We start from the raw sequence: 16,244 nt of genomic DNA, 5'->3' as shown, positions 1-16,244 counted from the left end.
CGCCGCTATTCAGCGGTTTCTCGGTGGGCGCAGCCATCTTCCTGAGGCCGCGCGTGCGCAGATGGAGTCTCCTGCTTCCCGGGGCTTCAGGAAAATGGCCGCGGGATGCCGCGCGTGCGCAGATGGACATCGCGGCGGCCATTTTCTTGAAGCCGAGTTCGAATCTCGGCTTCAGGAAAATGGCCGCCGCGATGTCCATCTGCGCACGCGCGGCATCCGGCGGCCATTTTCCTGAAGCCCCGGGAAGCAGGAGACTCCATCTGCGCACGCGCGGCCTCAGGAAGATGGCCGCGCCCACCGAGCAACCGCTAAATAGCGGCGAGCGCGCTCTTTTTCTACAGCTGCACAGTGCATTCGGCACGTGCGCATGCGAGAAGCACTACGCCACCAACGGGAACATAAGCAAGATGTGGGGGAGAAACAGCGCTGTGACCATGCCCATCTGACCTGACCAGCCTGATTGACAGGCGAAAAAGGACACTTTTTTAAGGTATTTCGGCAGCATAGGTAGGGAATCAGGGGACAAAAAATACCCTATTGTAAAGCACAGCTCAGACCCTATTTAACGGTATTTTTATCTCCTACTGAAAAAACGGGGTGACAGGTTCCCTTTAATGACGAATCAATTGTATTAGTTTTCGTCTCTCCGCTTTGAGTAGCTATATATATATATATTTTTTTTACTAATGGAGCCTGTATGATACTCTGCTTTATGCGGGACAAATAGTATTATTTTTAGTGCTGCTTTAGGATACATATAGAAGTATACATATAACTGCACAATGCATCGCTTTTTTATACAAATATATAAAAAGCGATGTTTAGTTTTTATTCATATTTTCATAGGTGATCACTTGTTTTAAATCGACACCTCCTTTAAATTGTAACATTAAGAATCCAGCAATTTACGACCTTTATCCTCACAGCTACATTTACTGCTCACATAACTCCAAACAGAACTATAAAATGTGCACAAGAGGCGTTAAATATAATGTTATGTAATAATATCACAGCAGAAAGATTACACAGCCACGGAGGTCTTATTATCTAATAAAACAATGTATGCCTCTGATGAAACATTTGCCAACATAGTAGGACACCTGGACGACTGCCTCCCATACTGTGCACATCATGTCAGCACCTTGTTAATATCAATTGTCTCCAATGCCAGCTGCCTGAGACGCTCCCTTCTATCCCTGTTGCTCTCAGATGCCGAGGCGACTCCTCCGCTCCCAGTTTTCCCACCGGCTCGGTGTTGGAAATCCATGGTTAAGAGTTCTTTTGGGGGACACACTTACAAAGAAACCTAAAACAACAAAAAAATTATTTTAAATGTTTTCATTCCTCATATATCAAATTGATGCTCTATGTAATAGGCGTCAATTTCTCTTAATATTAACACAAATATAACTGTTCAGTTCTAGAAGAAAACATGCACTTAGTGGTCTTTGGTAGTAACGATATTCCGAATATCCATGAGTTACCGGTCTCGGGCATCATGTGCTATCATAACTGTTAGGCTACTTTCACACTAGCGTCGGTAAGGGCCCGTCGCAGTGCGTCGGGCCGACGTACCGACGCATGCTGTGAAGTAAAAGCACAACGGGGGCAGCGGATGTAAGGTCCGGGGAGCAGGGGGCGGAGTTCCGGCCGTGCATGCGCGGTCGGAAAAACCGGACCCGACGGACAAAAATAGTTGCAAGCAACATTTTTTTGTCCCAACGGACAGCAAAAACACTTCGCATCCGTCGCACGACGGATGCAACATGTGGCAATCCGTCGCTAATGAAAGTCTATGGAGAAAAAACGCATCCTGCAGGCAACTTTGCAGGATGCATTTTTTCTTCAAAACGACGCATTGTGACGTGCGTCGAACGACGCTAGTGTGAAAGTAGCCTTAAGGACAGCGAGTGTTTGCAGAGATTACAAGTGGTTAGTTGGAACTGTATCACAATTACAGTGATGGTAGATTTATCAAGTCAGCATAAAGTATTTTAATGATCATCTTTACTAAAAAAAAAAAAAATCTTGGACTGATCAAGACATCTCTCTATACAATGGCTGCTGATAGAGGGGCCACGTCTGACCATCAGCCTCCTCCAAATGGAATACATATCACATGGGAAAGCTGCTTTTCTATTGGAGGCTGATGGACAGGTCTGGTCACATGCTCCTCCACCGGCCACCATTGTATGGACAGGATAGCTGTGCAGTCTGTGGGGAAACCCACAGTAACAATAGAAAGTGTCCGACATCTTAATTATTTTAATCCTGCCCACTACAGTCATCATCGCTGATTATAAATTAAAAATACACGTCAAAAGTGGTTCCCTATCACCTAGAAGAATCTACACGGCTCTTGCTCTCCACCCTGTTCAATACACACATCCAGGGAGACTGTGCCCCTACTCTAATATACAGAGTGCAAAAACCTAGTTAACACATAATAGCACCCCTTCTCCACCCAGCACAATCATATCCAGAGCACCCCCCACAGCATAGTCACACTCATATTCTCCGTCCCTACAGTACAATCAATTATAATCACATTATACTCTCCCGCAAAAGGTATAGTTGCACCTATAGTCTCCCTCCACTCCCTACAGTATAATCACATCCATACTTCCCCCACAGTATAATCACATCCATACACCACCTCAACACACAGTATAATCAAAACTACCCCCTACAGTATAATAGCATCCATACTCCACCCAACACACAGTACAATCGCATACACACACCATCCCCTTACAGCCACACAGTATAATCGCAACCACCCCCCACGGTATAATCGCATACACACTCCACCTACATAGCATAATCAAAACCATCCCCCCCCAACACACACAGTATAATCGAAACCATCCCCCCAACACACACAAACAATAATCAAAACCATACCCACACAGTATAATCATATCCACACTAACTGTATAGTCACATCCACACTCCACCCCCCAAGCAGTATAGTCGCATTCACAATCCACACCCTCCTCAACACTTTATAAATTGCATCCAAGCACCTCCACATGGTAAAATCGCATCAGTTAATGGACACAGAATGGTCAGATTTTGGCAAGACAAAAGTTTTGTCGCCCACAGAAAGTAATGTGACATTCAAACAAATAATTAACTTACAATACAAATATATGTTATATAACATTGGTGACTGAAGTTGTGGTGGTAATAGTCATATTTAATATTTCGTGTGACTTCCATGAGCTTGAAGGACTGCTTCCATGCGGTTCAACAATGATTCATACAATTTATTAATGAAAGGGTTCTTCTCGGCTTCCCGTGGCTTCAGCAAAATGGCCGCGGAATGCCGCGCGTGCGCAGATGAAGATCGCGGCGGCCATTTTCCTGCAGCCGAGATGTGAACTCGGCTTCAGGAAAATGGCCGTCGAGATCACCATCTGCGCGCGCGGCATCCCGCGGCCATTTTCCTGAAGCCCCGGGAAGCCGAGAAGAACCATCTGCGCACGCGCGGCCTCACAAAGATGGCCGCGTCCACCGATAAACGGCTGAATAGCGCAGATCGCGCTATTTTCCTTGAAGCTGCGCAGTGGATTCGCCACTTGGACATGCGCACACCACTACGCCACCAACGGAGATCTGGGGGAGAAACAGCGCTGTCACCACGCCCATATGACCTGACCAGTGTGACAGCCCAAAACGGCGACTTTACAAAGGTATTTCGGCAGATTAGGTGGGGAATAAAGGCTCCAAAATACACTAATGTAAAGCACAGCTCTGCCCCTATTTAACGCTATTTTTAGCTCTTCTTGAAAAAACGGGGTGACAGGTTCCCTTGAAGTCATCAGGAATAGACAATAATGCAGTCTTACATGCCTCCCAGAGTTCATCTAGATTCTTTGGTTTTGTCTTCCAAACTTCCTCTTTCATCCTACCCCAAACATGCTCAATGATGTCCATGTCTGGTGACTGGGCTGGCCAGTCCTTGAGCACCTTGATCTTTTTTGCCTGGAGGAACTTTGTTGTAGAGATGGATGTATGAGATGGAGCACCATCCTGCTGCAGAATTTGACCCCTTTTATGATTTGGAATATAAGAGGTAGCTAATACTTCTTGATATTTTAGGATATTGATAATGCCTTCCGCCTTGCAAATGTTTTGCACACCCCCATGCTGAATGTAACCCCAGACCATGATCTTTCCACCACCAAATTTAACTGTTTTCTGGGTGTATTTTGGATCCATATGGGCTCCAGTAGGTCTCCTGTAGTATTTGCGGCGGCTGTAGTGTAATTCTACTTAAGGCTTGGTTCACACTGCGTGTGAACCGTTTAACGGACTATGTTACACCGCGGCATAACGCGGTGTAACGTAGTCCATTAACGCCACCATTACTATTAATGGCGGACGCATCTCTAGCGCACGCCCACAATGGGCGTGCGCTAGCGATGTGCCGTCATTGAGTGACGGACCCGAGACGCGGGCTGCAGCGTTTCCGGGTCCGTCACTGCTAGCGCAGATGGAGCTAGCAGATGCTCTATCTGCGCTAGCGCTGTGCAAACGTCGGCACTTTCGCTAGTGCAGTCCATTTAACGGATGTGTTGAACGGACTGCACAACGCAAGTGTGAACTTAGCCTAAGATTTATCAGAGAAATCCACCTTCCGACACTTTTCCAGCGTCCATCTGTTTAGCAGGCTGTGGGACTTTGCAAAATGCCACACGGTTTTTTATTTGCCTTTTGTTTAGTGCTGGCTTCTGGGCACTGATTTGACCTTGGAGGCCATATCAAGACAGAATCCTATAAACTGTTCTAGTTAACACAGTGACTTGAGGTGACCAGGTCTGTTGGAGCTCTGCTGCAGTGGAAGAGGGACTTGCTTTGGATTTTCTAAACAAAAAAGGTTCCTCCTGAGCAGTTGTCTTGCAGAGTCTGCCGGACCTGGGCTTGTCAAACACATCTCCAGTCTCTTCAAATCTTTTTGTACTTGACACCGAGACACATTAAAAGTGCCAGCCACCTCTGCAGTGGATCTGGTCTTCAGCCTCTTGATAATCCAGGCTTTGGTCGCAGGGTGGATTTTTGGCATGTTGTCAGAGCTCAAGTTGCAGTTCAAGTGAAGGTCTGAGGTGCTGGGTTTCTTTTTATACACACACACTAATTAACCGATCATTTACTGAGCACAGGTGATGATGAAAAATAGGATTGGGTGCATTATATGACCAGGCGACAAAACTTTTGTCTTGCCAAAATCTGACCATTCTGTGTCCATTAACTGATCAATATTTCTGCATTGATGCCAATTTATTTTCTTAACGTAAACCACATTTTGGAGTGTTTCAGCTTTCAAAAGAAAAATTTATACAACCAATGGATGAATTTAACGTCAGGTTATAAGCTTTAATTTACATAACATGGATAAGTGACAAAACTGCTGTCAGGGAGTGTACACGGTAAAAAAAAAAAAAAAATCACTTCCACACTGTCCTCTCCATACACGGTAAAGGTCACCTCCACACTTTTCCCCACACACGAGAAAAAAAAAAAATCACACACACGGTAAAAAAAAAAGCATCCAAACTCCTCACACAAATGGTAAAAATTGCACCCCAACACAGTAAAAATGCAACTCACCCCCCCTTCCCCCGCACACACACGTATCCACACTCTTCCTCCAACATACGGTAAAAATCGGTTCGGTGGGGGGTATGGGGGGGTAGAGTGGGAATAAAAATCAGGTTAGGTGGTTAAAAAGAAAATTGAAAACCCACCTTTTAAAGAAAGCTTACAGCCCCGCTGCCTCCTCATCACTACCGGAGCTACCGCCTCACAAACAACGGCGATGCTGTAACCTCCCAACCTATTTTCTCCATCCCCACCATCCTGTAGAATGTAAGCCCACAAGGGCAAGGTCCTCGCCCCTCTGTACCAGTCTGTCATTGTTAGTTTGCTGTAAGTGACAATTGTATCCTGTTTGTAACCCCTTCTCATGTACAGCACCATGGAATTAATGGTGTTATATAAATAAACAATAATAATTTTACAGAGGCAATCATGACATAGCAGTAAACACAACAGTAGATGCATTTACCATGTGAGCCAAGTCACTGTGCATCCATGGAGAGTCTAACTGGCATGACTGCCCTTATGGGCACCACACATATTAGATTAGCATTGTCTGAGCCTGCCATTATCGGCTAACAGTCTAAAGGTACCTTCACACATAACGATATCGTTAACGATATCGTTGCAACGTCACACTTTTTGTGACGTAGCAACGATCTCGCTAACGATCTCCTTATGTGTGACAGCGACCAATGATCAGGCCCCTGCTGGGAGATCGTTGGTTGCTGGGGAATGATCCGGACCATTTTTTGGTCATTGATCAGCCGCTGTCATCGCTGGATCGTCGTGTGTGACACTGATCCAGCAATGTGTTCACTTGTAACCAGGGTAAACATCGGGTTACTAAGCGCAGGGCCGCGCTTAGTAACCCGATATTTACCCTGGTTACCATTGTAAAAGTAAAAAAAAAAAAAACACTACATACTTACATTCCGATGTCTGTCACGTCCCCGCCGTCAGCTTCCCTGCACTGACTGTCAGCGCCGGCCGTAAAGCAGAGCACAGCGGTGACGTCACCGCTGTGCTCTGCTTTACGGCCGGCGCTGACACAGTAAGTGCGGGAAGCTGACGGCGGGGGACGTGACAGACATCGGAATGTGAGTATGTAGTGTTTTTTTTTTTTTTTTTAACTTTCACAGTGGTAACCAGGGTAAATATCGGGTTACTAAGCGCGGCCCTGGGTTACCCGGGTGCTGCAGGGGGACTTCGGCATCGTTGAAGACAGTTTCAACGATGCCGAAGTCGTTCCCCTGATCGTTGGTCGCTGGAGAGAGCTGTCTGTGTGACAGCTCCCCAGCGACCACACAACGACTTACCAACGATCACAGCCAGGTCGTATCGCTGGTCATGATCGTTGGTAAGTCGTTTAGTGTAACGGTACCTTAAAGTGTATCCTCTGGACTCTTTCCTGGCAGATGATGCCAGGAAAAATAAGGATCTTTTTGTTTTCTGAAGATAAACCATGGGAACAATATATGCCAGCCAAACCATGGTTCAGTGGACATCTATTGTGTATGGCGTGCTTTCTTCTGATGGTTCACACCTAACAGGTACCTAGGCCTATGCCATAGAAGGTTATCAGCATAATCACCTAAATAAACAATAGGGCAATGATTAGAGCTGGTGATACTTCCAACAGGACAAGGCGGCTGCTCCATCCCTTTCTACCAGCTCCACTATGCAGGCCAGTGACCACAGCATAAGGATTAGGGGCAATACCGGGGAGAGCGCCTCACCCCATGGCCGCCCCTATGTATGCTGGCACATCTGTAGTGCAGGGCACACACACAGGACTGGGTACTACAGGGACGAGCGCCTCACCCCAAGGCGGCTCCTATGAATGCTGGCACATCTGCAGTGCAGGGCACACACAGCACGGGGCACTACAGGGGCGAGCGCCTGACCCCATGGCCGCCCCTATGTGTGCTGGCACATCAGCAGTGCAGGGCACACACAGGACTGGGCACTACAGGGGCGAGCGCCTGACCCCATGGTCGCCCCTATGTATGCTGGCACATCTGCAGTGCAGGGCACACACAGGACTGGGCACTACAGGGGCGAGCGCCTGACCCCATGGCGGCTCGTATGTATGATGCCACATCTGCAGTGCAGGGCACACACAGGACTGGACACTACAGGGGCGAGCGCCTGACCCCTTGGCAGCTCCTATGTATGCTGGCACATCTGCAGTGCAGGGCACACACAGGACTGGGCACTACAGGGGCGAGTGCCTGACCCCATGGTCGCCCCTATGTATGCTGGCACATCTGCAGTGCAGGGCACACACAGGACTGGGCACTACAGGGGCGGGCGCCTGACCCCATGGCGGCTCATATGTACGATGCCACATATGCAGTGCAGGGCACACACAGGACTGGGCACTACAGGGGCGGGCACCTGACCCCATGGCTGCCCCTATGTATGCTGGCACATCTGCAGTGCAGGGCACACACAGGACTGGGCACTACAGGGGCGAGTGCCTGACCCCATGGTCGCCCCTATGTATGCTGGCACATCTGCAGTGCAGGGCACACACAGGACTGGGCACTACAGGGGCGGGCGCCTGACCCCATGGCTGCCCCTATGTATGCTGGCACATCTGCAGTGCAGGGCACACACAGGACTGGGCACTACAGGGGCGGGCACCTGACCCCATGGCTGCCCCTATGTGTGCTGGCACATCAGCAGTGCAGGGCACACACAGGACTGCGCACTACAGGGGCGAGTGCCTGACCCCATGGTCGCCCCTATGTATTATTATTATTATTATTAATTGTTATAGCGCCATTTATTCCATGGCGCTTTACATGTGAGGAGGGGTATACATAATAAAAACAAGCACAATAATCTTAAACAATACAAGTCATAACTGGTACAGGAGGAATGAGGACCCTGCCCGCGAAGGCTCACAATCTACAAGGGATGGGTGAGAATACAGTAGGTGAGGGTAGAGCTGGTCATGCAGCGGTTTGGTCGATCGGTGGTTACTGCAGGTTGTAGGCTTGTCTGAAGAGGTAGGTCTTCAGGTTCTTTTTGAAGGTTTCGATGGTAGGCGAGAGTCTGATGTGTTGTGGTAGAGGGTTCCAGAGTAGGGGTGGTACGCGAGAGAAATCTTGTATACGATTGTGGGAAGAGGGGAGTAGAGAAGGAGATCTTGTGAGGATCGGAGGTTGCGGGTAGGTAAGTACCGGGAGACGAGGTCACAGATGTATGGAGGAGACAGGTTGTGGATGGCTTTGTACGTCATGGTTAGGGTTTTGTAGTGGAGTCTCTGGGTGATGGGGAGCCAGTGAAGGGATTGACAGAGGGGAGAGGCCGGGGAATAGCGGGGGGACAGGTGGATTAGTCGGGCAGCAGAGTTTAGAATAGATTGGAGGGGTGCGAGAGTGTTAGAGGGGAGGCCACAGAGCAGGAAGTTGCAGTAGTCAAGGCGGGAGATGATGAGGGCATGGACTAGGGTTTTTGCAGATTCATGGTTGAGGAATGAACGGATTCGTGAAATATTTTTGAGTTGAAAGCGGCAGGAAGTGGAAAGGGCTTGGATATGTGGTTTGAAGGAGATGTATGCTGGCACATCTGCAGTGCAGGGCACACACAGGACTGGGCACTAAAGGGACGAGCACCTGACCCCATGGCTGCCCCTATGTGTGCTGGCACATCTGCAGTGCAGGGCACACACAGGACTGGGCACTAAAGGGACGAGCGCCTGACCCCCATGGCTGCCCCTATGTGTGCTGGCACATCTGCAGTGCAGGGCACACACAGGACTGGGCACTAAAGGGACGAGCGCCTGACCCCCATGGCTGCCCCTATGTGTGCTGGCACATCTGCAGTGCAGGGCACACACAGGACTGGGCACTAAAGGGACGAGCGCCTGAACCCCATGGCTGCCCCTATGTGTGCTGGCACATCTGCAGTGCAGGGCACACACAGGACTGGGCACTACAGGGGCGAGCGCCTGACCCCCATGGCTGCCCCTATGTGTGCTGGCACATCTGCAGTGCAGGGCACACACAGGACTGGGCACTACAGGGACGAGTGCCTGACCCCTTGGCGGCTCCTATGTGTGCTGGCACATCTGCAGTGCAGGGCACACACACTACTGGGCACTACAGGGACGAGCGCCTGACCCCTTGGCGGCTCCTATGTATGCTGGCACATCAGCAGTGCAGGGCACACACAGGACTGGGCACTGTACACACAGAGTGTAATACCGCCTGTATCACCCCATCATTCTCTTACCTCCCCACTTTCGTGGCTCCCTCGCTCTCCCCCGGAAGTGTGTCTGAACTACCCGGATATGACGTCACCATCACATAACTTTATTTCGCGGAGCAGAACGTACAGTTCCGGCTGCAGGCTGTGCCCGGCGTGTAGTGTGAATATGGGCGGTAGCTGCCGGTGACTGCCCGGTGCGCTGCGCTCGGTGTCGGGACGGCTCCGGGCCATGTGCTCAGGATGCGCTACAACGAGAAGGAGCTGCTGTCCCTCTCCCGGCAGAGAGCGGAGCAGGCGGCGGAGCTGCACATGAGGGGCCCCAAGAAAGGCAGCGGTGAGTGCCGGGCTAGGTGCCGGGCTGGAGGCGGCTGCACCCCGTGTTGTCGGGCAGGTGCGGAGTGGCCGCATGGTAGGGAGAGGTTGTTAGGCTGAGTGCACACGGTCAGTAATCGCTGCGGGTGAGACCCTGTGTGCTGTAACATCTGGCCGCTGCACAAGTATAGTGGATGGGGTTTCTAGGAATCCCATGCCCACCTGCAGAGACGGACATGTGTGACAGCTCTCCAGACTGCAGCCTGTCTATTTCTCTAGCGTCTCCACAAGAGATTTCACCCATACAATGTATAGGACGCGGTGATTCTGGACGGTTCACTGATCACATGCGGATCCACCTGCGTTCAATAGACGGCAGCGCTTAGGACGCAGTGAACATGCACCGCCACTTCCAGATCGTGTGCACCCGGCCTAAAAATGCAGCTCTAAGGGTATGTGTCCACGGGCCGTTTTACATCCGGACTAGCAGCGGATTGAACGCTGCGTGGAGCCGCAGTGTCCAGATGTTACAGCATAGTGGAGGGGATTTTATGAAATGCGTGGTAACACGCACCCGGCGGCCCTGCGACTCCGGACATGCGGTGCGTCTTTTTAGATCGCAGCATGTCCGCTGCCCTGGTGCTTGACAATCAGGGTAATGGTATGGCAGCTGTAATTTTTTATTTTTGACAATTCACAGCTGACATCCAGCCCTGGTGCCAGTAATGGAGAGGTGTCTATTGGACATGTGGTGCATATAAATTCCCTTTAAAAAATAGCCTTTATTATAATATGTTCTAAAAAAAAAAAATCTACCTAGTGCAAAAAAATAGTCAATAATTGATGAAAACAGACCAATAATAAACTCCAATGTCCCTGCAATAGGCCTGATTTACTTCTGCCTAGCTGTGGAGGATGGTGCCCCCACTCCCCTATTAATTCCCTATTAATATAGGCGTGAAAACAATCTCCAATAGTGCAGAAATGAAAACTAGAGGAGAAAAATATTGCACAAGCCAAATATACCGTTTACTAAGCAGGTATCATGTATAACATAGTAACATAGTTAGTAAGGCCGAAAAAAGACATTTGTCCATCCAGTTCAGCCTATATTCCATCATAATAAATCCCCAGATCTACGTCCTTCTACAGAACCTAATAATTGTATGATACAATATTGTTCTGCTCCAGGAAGACATCCAGGCCTCTCTTGAACCCCTCGACTGAGTTCGCCATCACCACCTCCTCAATAGTAACATATAAAATACTACAAAGACATTTTTAGTAAATCATTTCATTATGCTAGATCATAAGTCCCCAGCACTTATATAGTTAACAGATGGATGTGTGTATGTATGTATATATAATAATCTTTATTTTTATGTAGCGCTAACATATTCCGCAGCGCTTAACAGTTTGCACACATCATCATAACTGTACCGATGGGGCTCATAATCTAAACTCCCTATCAGTATGTCTTTGGAATGTGGGAGGAAACCGGAGGAAACCCACACAAACACGGGGAGAACATACAAACTCTTTGCAGATGTTTGGGCTAAAGAACACAAGGAATGGACATTAGACCAGTGGAAATCTGTGCTTTGGTCTGATGAGTCCAAATTTGAGATCTTTGGTTCCAACCACCGTGTCTTTGTGCGATGCAGAAAAGGTGAACGGATGGACTCTACATGCCTGGTTCCCACCGTGAAGCATGGAGGAGGAGGTGTGGGGGTGCATTGCCGGTGACACTGTTGGAGATTTATTCAAAATTGAAGCATACTGTACCAGCATGGCTACCACAGCATCTTGCAGCGGCATGTTATTCCATCCGGTTTACGTTTAGTTGGACCATCATTTATTTTTCAACAGAACAATGACCCCAAACACACCTCCAGGCTGTGTAAGGGCTATTTGACCAAGAAGGAGAGTGATGGGGTGCTATGCCATTGACCTGGCCTCCACAGTCACCAGTCCTGAACCCAATCGAGATGGTTTGGGGTGAGCTGGACCGCAGAGTGAAGGGAAAAGGGCCAACAAGCATCTCTGGGAACTCCTTCAAGATTGTTGGAAGACCATTCCCGGTGACTACCTCTTGAAGCTCATCAAGAGAATGCCAAGAGTGTGCAAAGCAGTCATCAAAGCAAAAGGTGGCTATTTTGAAGAACCTAGAATATAAGACATAATTTCAGTTGTTTCACACTTTTTTGCTAAGTATATAATTAGACGTGTTAATTCATAGTTTTGATGCCTTCGGTGTGAATTTACAATTTTCATATTGAAGGTGTCCAAACTTTAGGTCTGTACGGTATGTGTATGTATGTGTGTGTGTGTATATATATATATATATATATATATATATATATATATATATATATATATATATATATATATATATATATATATATATATATATATATCTTTTTTTTTTTTTTTTTTTTTTTTTTTTTCTCCACCCCATCTGATAAATTGAGGCCAAAATATACTTAGAATTCGTTTAATAGCTCAATTGCATGCTTGCAGATATGCTAATGAAATCTTTCCCAAGATATAGAAGAGGTACTTATCCATTCGCAAAGATTAACCCCTCATCACTAACACCCTCATCACTAACCCCCTCATCACTAACCCATGAAAAAATGCACAAACAATACTTTATTGAAATAAATACTCCCCAACACATTCCCTCATTCACCAATTTATTAACCCCAAAATTTCCAAGCATGTCTGACATACAAAGCCTATGGACCTTCATTCTGATGCACCTTAGGCTTTTGCAGCAACCACTTTGGGGGTCACACTGCACTGTGACCCGGTGACTCGTAAGGAGTGGAGATTCCAGTACCGTCACCACTATTCTGACTCTCCGGGTCACGATGAGTAGTGGCTGTTGCAAAAGCCTATGAAGCATTAGCATTAATCTCCATAGGCTTTGTGCATCTGGTTCGGTGAACTGTGTTGGATCTGCCTGGAAGTTTGGGGGTTAATTGGTGAACGAGGGAAAGTGTCAGGGAGTGTTTATTTTTGTTTTTCCTTATTCCATTAGTATGGAGGTCTGATGGATACCTTACCATTTCAAGCATCAGGGCTTGATGTCAGCTGTATGTTTGGACACTTCATAGCTGACATCAACCCTAAGTATCTACCCTGATTGCCAACGCACTAGGGCAAACGGAAAGAGCCGTGAATAGCGCTGGAATTGGAACAAATTATGTGATGCACCACTGTGGTATCTTTAGGCTGGTAAGATCCCAGTGACCATGGACTTTCCCAACCTGATATCAGCTCTCTGCTTTACCTTTGCTGCGCCGACCACACCAAAATGCAAAATGTTGCGTTCGATGCAGGTCGGCGCAGCGTCAAAACGATGCATGCGGAGGCATCCGCACGTCCTGCGTACCCAATTTTAAAGATGGGGTACGCAGGTCGCATGCCGACGTAGCCAGAGCTGAAGGAAAAGGCACGGCAGTGGGCCCGGCTTCACAGAGGAACTCCGCAGCCCTCCGCAAAGCCCTCGTCCACAAATGTGAAACCAGCCTTATTCCAGAGAAATCCACATTCTTATTATATGTAAATGAGCTGTTCTGGGCCGGACACTGATCTGCATGAGAATCTGCCTCCAGGGATTATTATATATGAAGGGGGAGTTATCAGTGTGCGGCATGTAAGAGCCGACACTTTATAATTAGATCTGAGCGAACATCATTGGCTCCCTCCTTATTCGGCAAACTATAGCGCTTACCGAATACGCTGCAGAGGGACCCGGATACCTGGAGCGCTCCCGATAGTGAGGTGTCCGGCTCCGCAGCTGCGTGTCGCGGTTGTGTGACAGTCACAACACACAGGCTCTCCATACATGTGACTGTCCCACTCTGCGACACATGCAGCTGCGGCTCCGCACACAGCCTTAACCCCTCTGTGACCTTAGACGTACTATCCCGTCGAGATGCCCTGGGCTTATCTGACCCTGGACGGGATAGTACGTCATAGCGATCGGCAGCGCTCACGGGGGGAGCGCCGCCGATCGCGGCCGGGTGTCAGCTGCTTATCGCAGCTGACATCCGGCACTATGTGCCAGGAGCGGTCACGGACCGCCCCCGGCACATTAACCCCTGGCTAGCTCCCTGCGGGCTTCCCTGAGCCCCCCGCAGCAACGCGATGTGATCGCGTTGCTGCGAGGGTCTTACCTCCCTCCCTCCCTGCTCCAGGCCCGGATCCAAGATGGCCGTGGATCCGGGTCCTGCAGGGAGGGAGGTGGCTTCACAGAGCCTGCTCAGAGCAGGCACTGTGAAGCCTGCAGCGCTGCATGTCAGATCAGTGATCTGACAGAGTGCTGTGCACACTGTCAGATCACTGATCTGTGATGTCCCCCCCTGGGACAATGTAAAAAAGTAAAAAAAAAATTTTTCCAAATGTGTAAAAAAAAAAAAAAATTCCAAAATAATGAAAAAAAAAAAAATTATTATTCCCATAAATACATTTCTTCATCTAAATAAAAAAAACCCAATAAAAGTACACATATTTAGTATCGCCGCGTCAGTAACGACCCGACCTATAAAACTGGCCCACTAGTTAACCCCTTCAGTAAACACCTTAAAAAAAAAAAAAAAAAAAAACGAGGCAAAAAACCACGCTTTATTATCATACCGCCGAACAAAAAGTGGAATAACACACGATCAAAAAGACGGTTATAAATAACCATGGTACCGCTGCAAACGTCATCTTGTCCCACAAAAAACGAGCCGCCATACAGCATCATCAGCAAAAAAATAAAAAAGTTATAGTCCTGAGAATAAAGCGATGCAAAAATAATTATTTTTTCTGTAAAATAGTTTTTATCGTATAAAAGCGCCAAAACATAAAAAAAATGATATAAATGAGGTATCGCTGTAATCATACTGACCCGAAGAATAAAACTGCTTTATCAATTTTACCAAACGCGGAACGGTATAAACGCCTCCCCCAATAGAAATTCATGAATAGCTGGTTTTTGGTCATTCTGCCTCACAAAAATCGGAATAAAAAGCGATCAAAAAATGTCACATGCCCGAAAATGTTTTCAATAAAAACGTCAACTCGTCCCGCAAAAAACAAGACCTCACATGACTCTGTGGACCAAAATATGGAAAAATTATAGCTCTCAAAATGTGGTATTGCAAAAAATATTTTTTGCAATAAAAAGCGTCTTTCAGTGTGTGACGGCTGCCAATCATAAAAATCCGCTAAAAAACTCGCTATAAAAGTAAATCAAACCCCCCTTCATCACCCCCTTAGTTAGGGAAAAATAAAAAAAAAATGTATTTATTTCCATTTTCCCGTTAGGGCTAGGGTTAGGGCTAGGGTTAGGGCTAGGATTAGGGCTAGGATTAGGGCTAGGGTTGGGGCTACAGTTAGGGTTGGGGCTACAGTTAGGGTTGGGGCTAAAGTTAGGGTTAGGGTTTAGATTACATTTACAGTTGGGAATAGGGTTAGGGCTAGGGTTGGGGTTAGGGTTGGGGCTACAGTTAGGGTTGGGGCTAAAGTTACGGTTAGGGTTTAGATTACATTTACGGTTGGGAATAGGGTTGGGATTAGGGTTAGAAGTGTGTCAGGGTTAGAGGTGTGGTTAGGGTTACCATTGGAATTAAGGTTAGGGGTGTGTTTAGATTAGGGTTTCAGTTATAATTGGGGGGTTTCCACTGTTTAGGCACATCAGGGGCTCTCCAAACACGACATGGCGTCCGATCTCAATTCCAGCCAATTCTGCGTTGAAAAAGTAAAACAGTGCTCCTTCCCTTCCGAGCTCTCCCGTGTGCCCAAACAGGGGTTTACCCCAACATATGGGGTATCAGCGTACTCAGGACAAATAGGACAACAACTTTTGTGGTCCAATTTCTCCTGTTACCCTTGGGAAAATACAAAACTGGGGGCTAAAAAATAATTTTTGTGGGAAAACAAAAAGATTTTTTATTTTCACGGCTCTGCGTTATAAACTGTAGTGAAACACTTGGGGGTTCAAAGTTCTCACAACACATCTAGATAAGTTCATTGAGGGGTCTAGTTTCCAATATGGGGTCACTTGTGGGGGGTTTCTACTGTTTAGGTACATTAGGGGCTCTGCAAACGCAATGTGA

At 47.7% G+C, this 16,244-nt stretch overlaps 2 protein-coding genes across 2 annotated transcripts in view; one reads left to right on the top strand and one right to left on the bottom strand.

Annotated features, from left to right (window-relative positions):
* SF3A2 (splicing factor 3a subunit 2) overlaps window positions 1-9,910 on the bottom strand; it is a 28,086-nt gene extending 18,176 nt beyond the window's left edge. Inside the window, exons 1-2 of the mRNA XM_069740607.1 lie at window positions 9,847-9,910; window positions 1,142-1,306 (exon numbers count right to left, since the gene is read on the bottom strand). Of these exons, the coding sequence (XP_069596708.1) occupies window positions 1,142-1,267 (126 nt within the window). The 5' untranslated portion in view covers window positions 1,268-1,306; window positions 9,847-9,910. The remainder of the gene's footprint in view (window positions 1-1,141; window positions 1,307-9,846) is intronic.
* Window positions 9,911-9,930: 20 nt separating this feature from the next.
* The window catches only part of PLEKHJ1 (pleckstrin homology domain containing J1), a 31,222-nt gene continuing 24,908 nt past the window's right edge, over window positions 9,931-16,244 (top strand). Inside the window, exon 1 of the mRNA XM_069740608.1 lies at window positions 9,931-10,156. Within this exon, the coding sequence (XP_069596709.1) occupies window positions 10,063-10,156 (94 nt within the window). The 5' untranslated portion in view covers window positions 9,931-10,062. The remainder of the gene's footprint in view (window positions 10,157-16,244) is intronic.

This window comes from Ranitomeya imitator, chromosome 1, assembly GCF_032444005.1.
Source record: "Ranitomeya imitator isolate aRanImi1 chromosome 1, aRanImi1.pri, whole genome shotgun sequence".
Taxonomy (NCBI): Eukaryota; Metazoa; Chordata; class Amphibia; order Anura; family Dendrobatidae; genus Ranitomeya; species Ranitomeya imitator.
The sequence above is the reverse complement of the archived record's forward strand: the minus strand, read 5'-3'. Positions and strand labels throughout refer to the sequence as shown.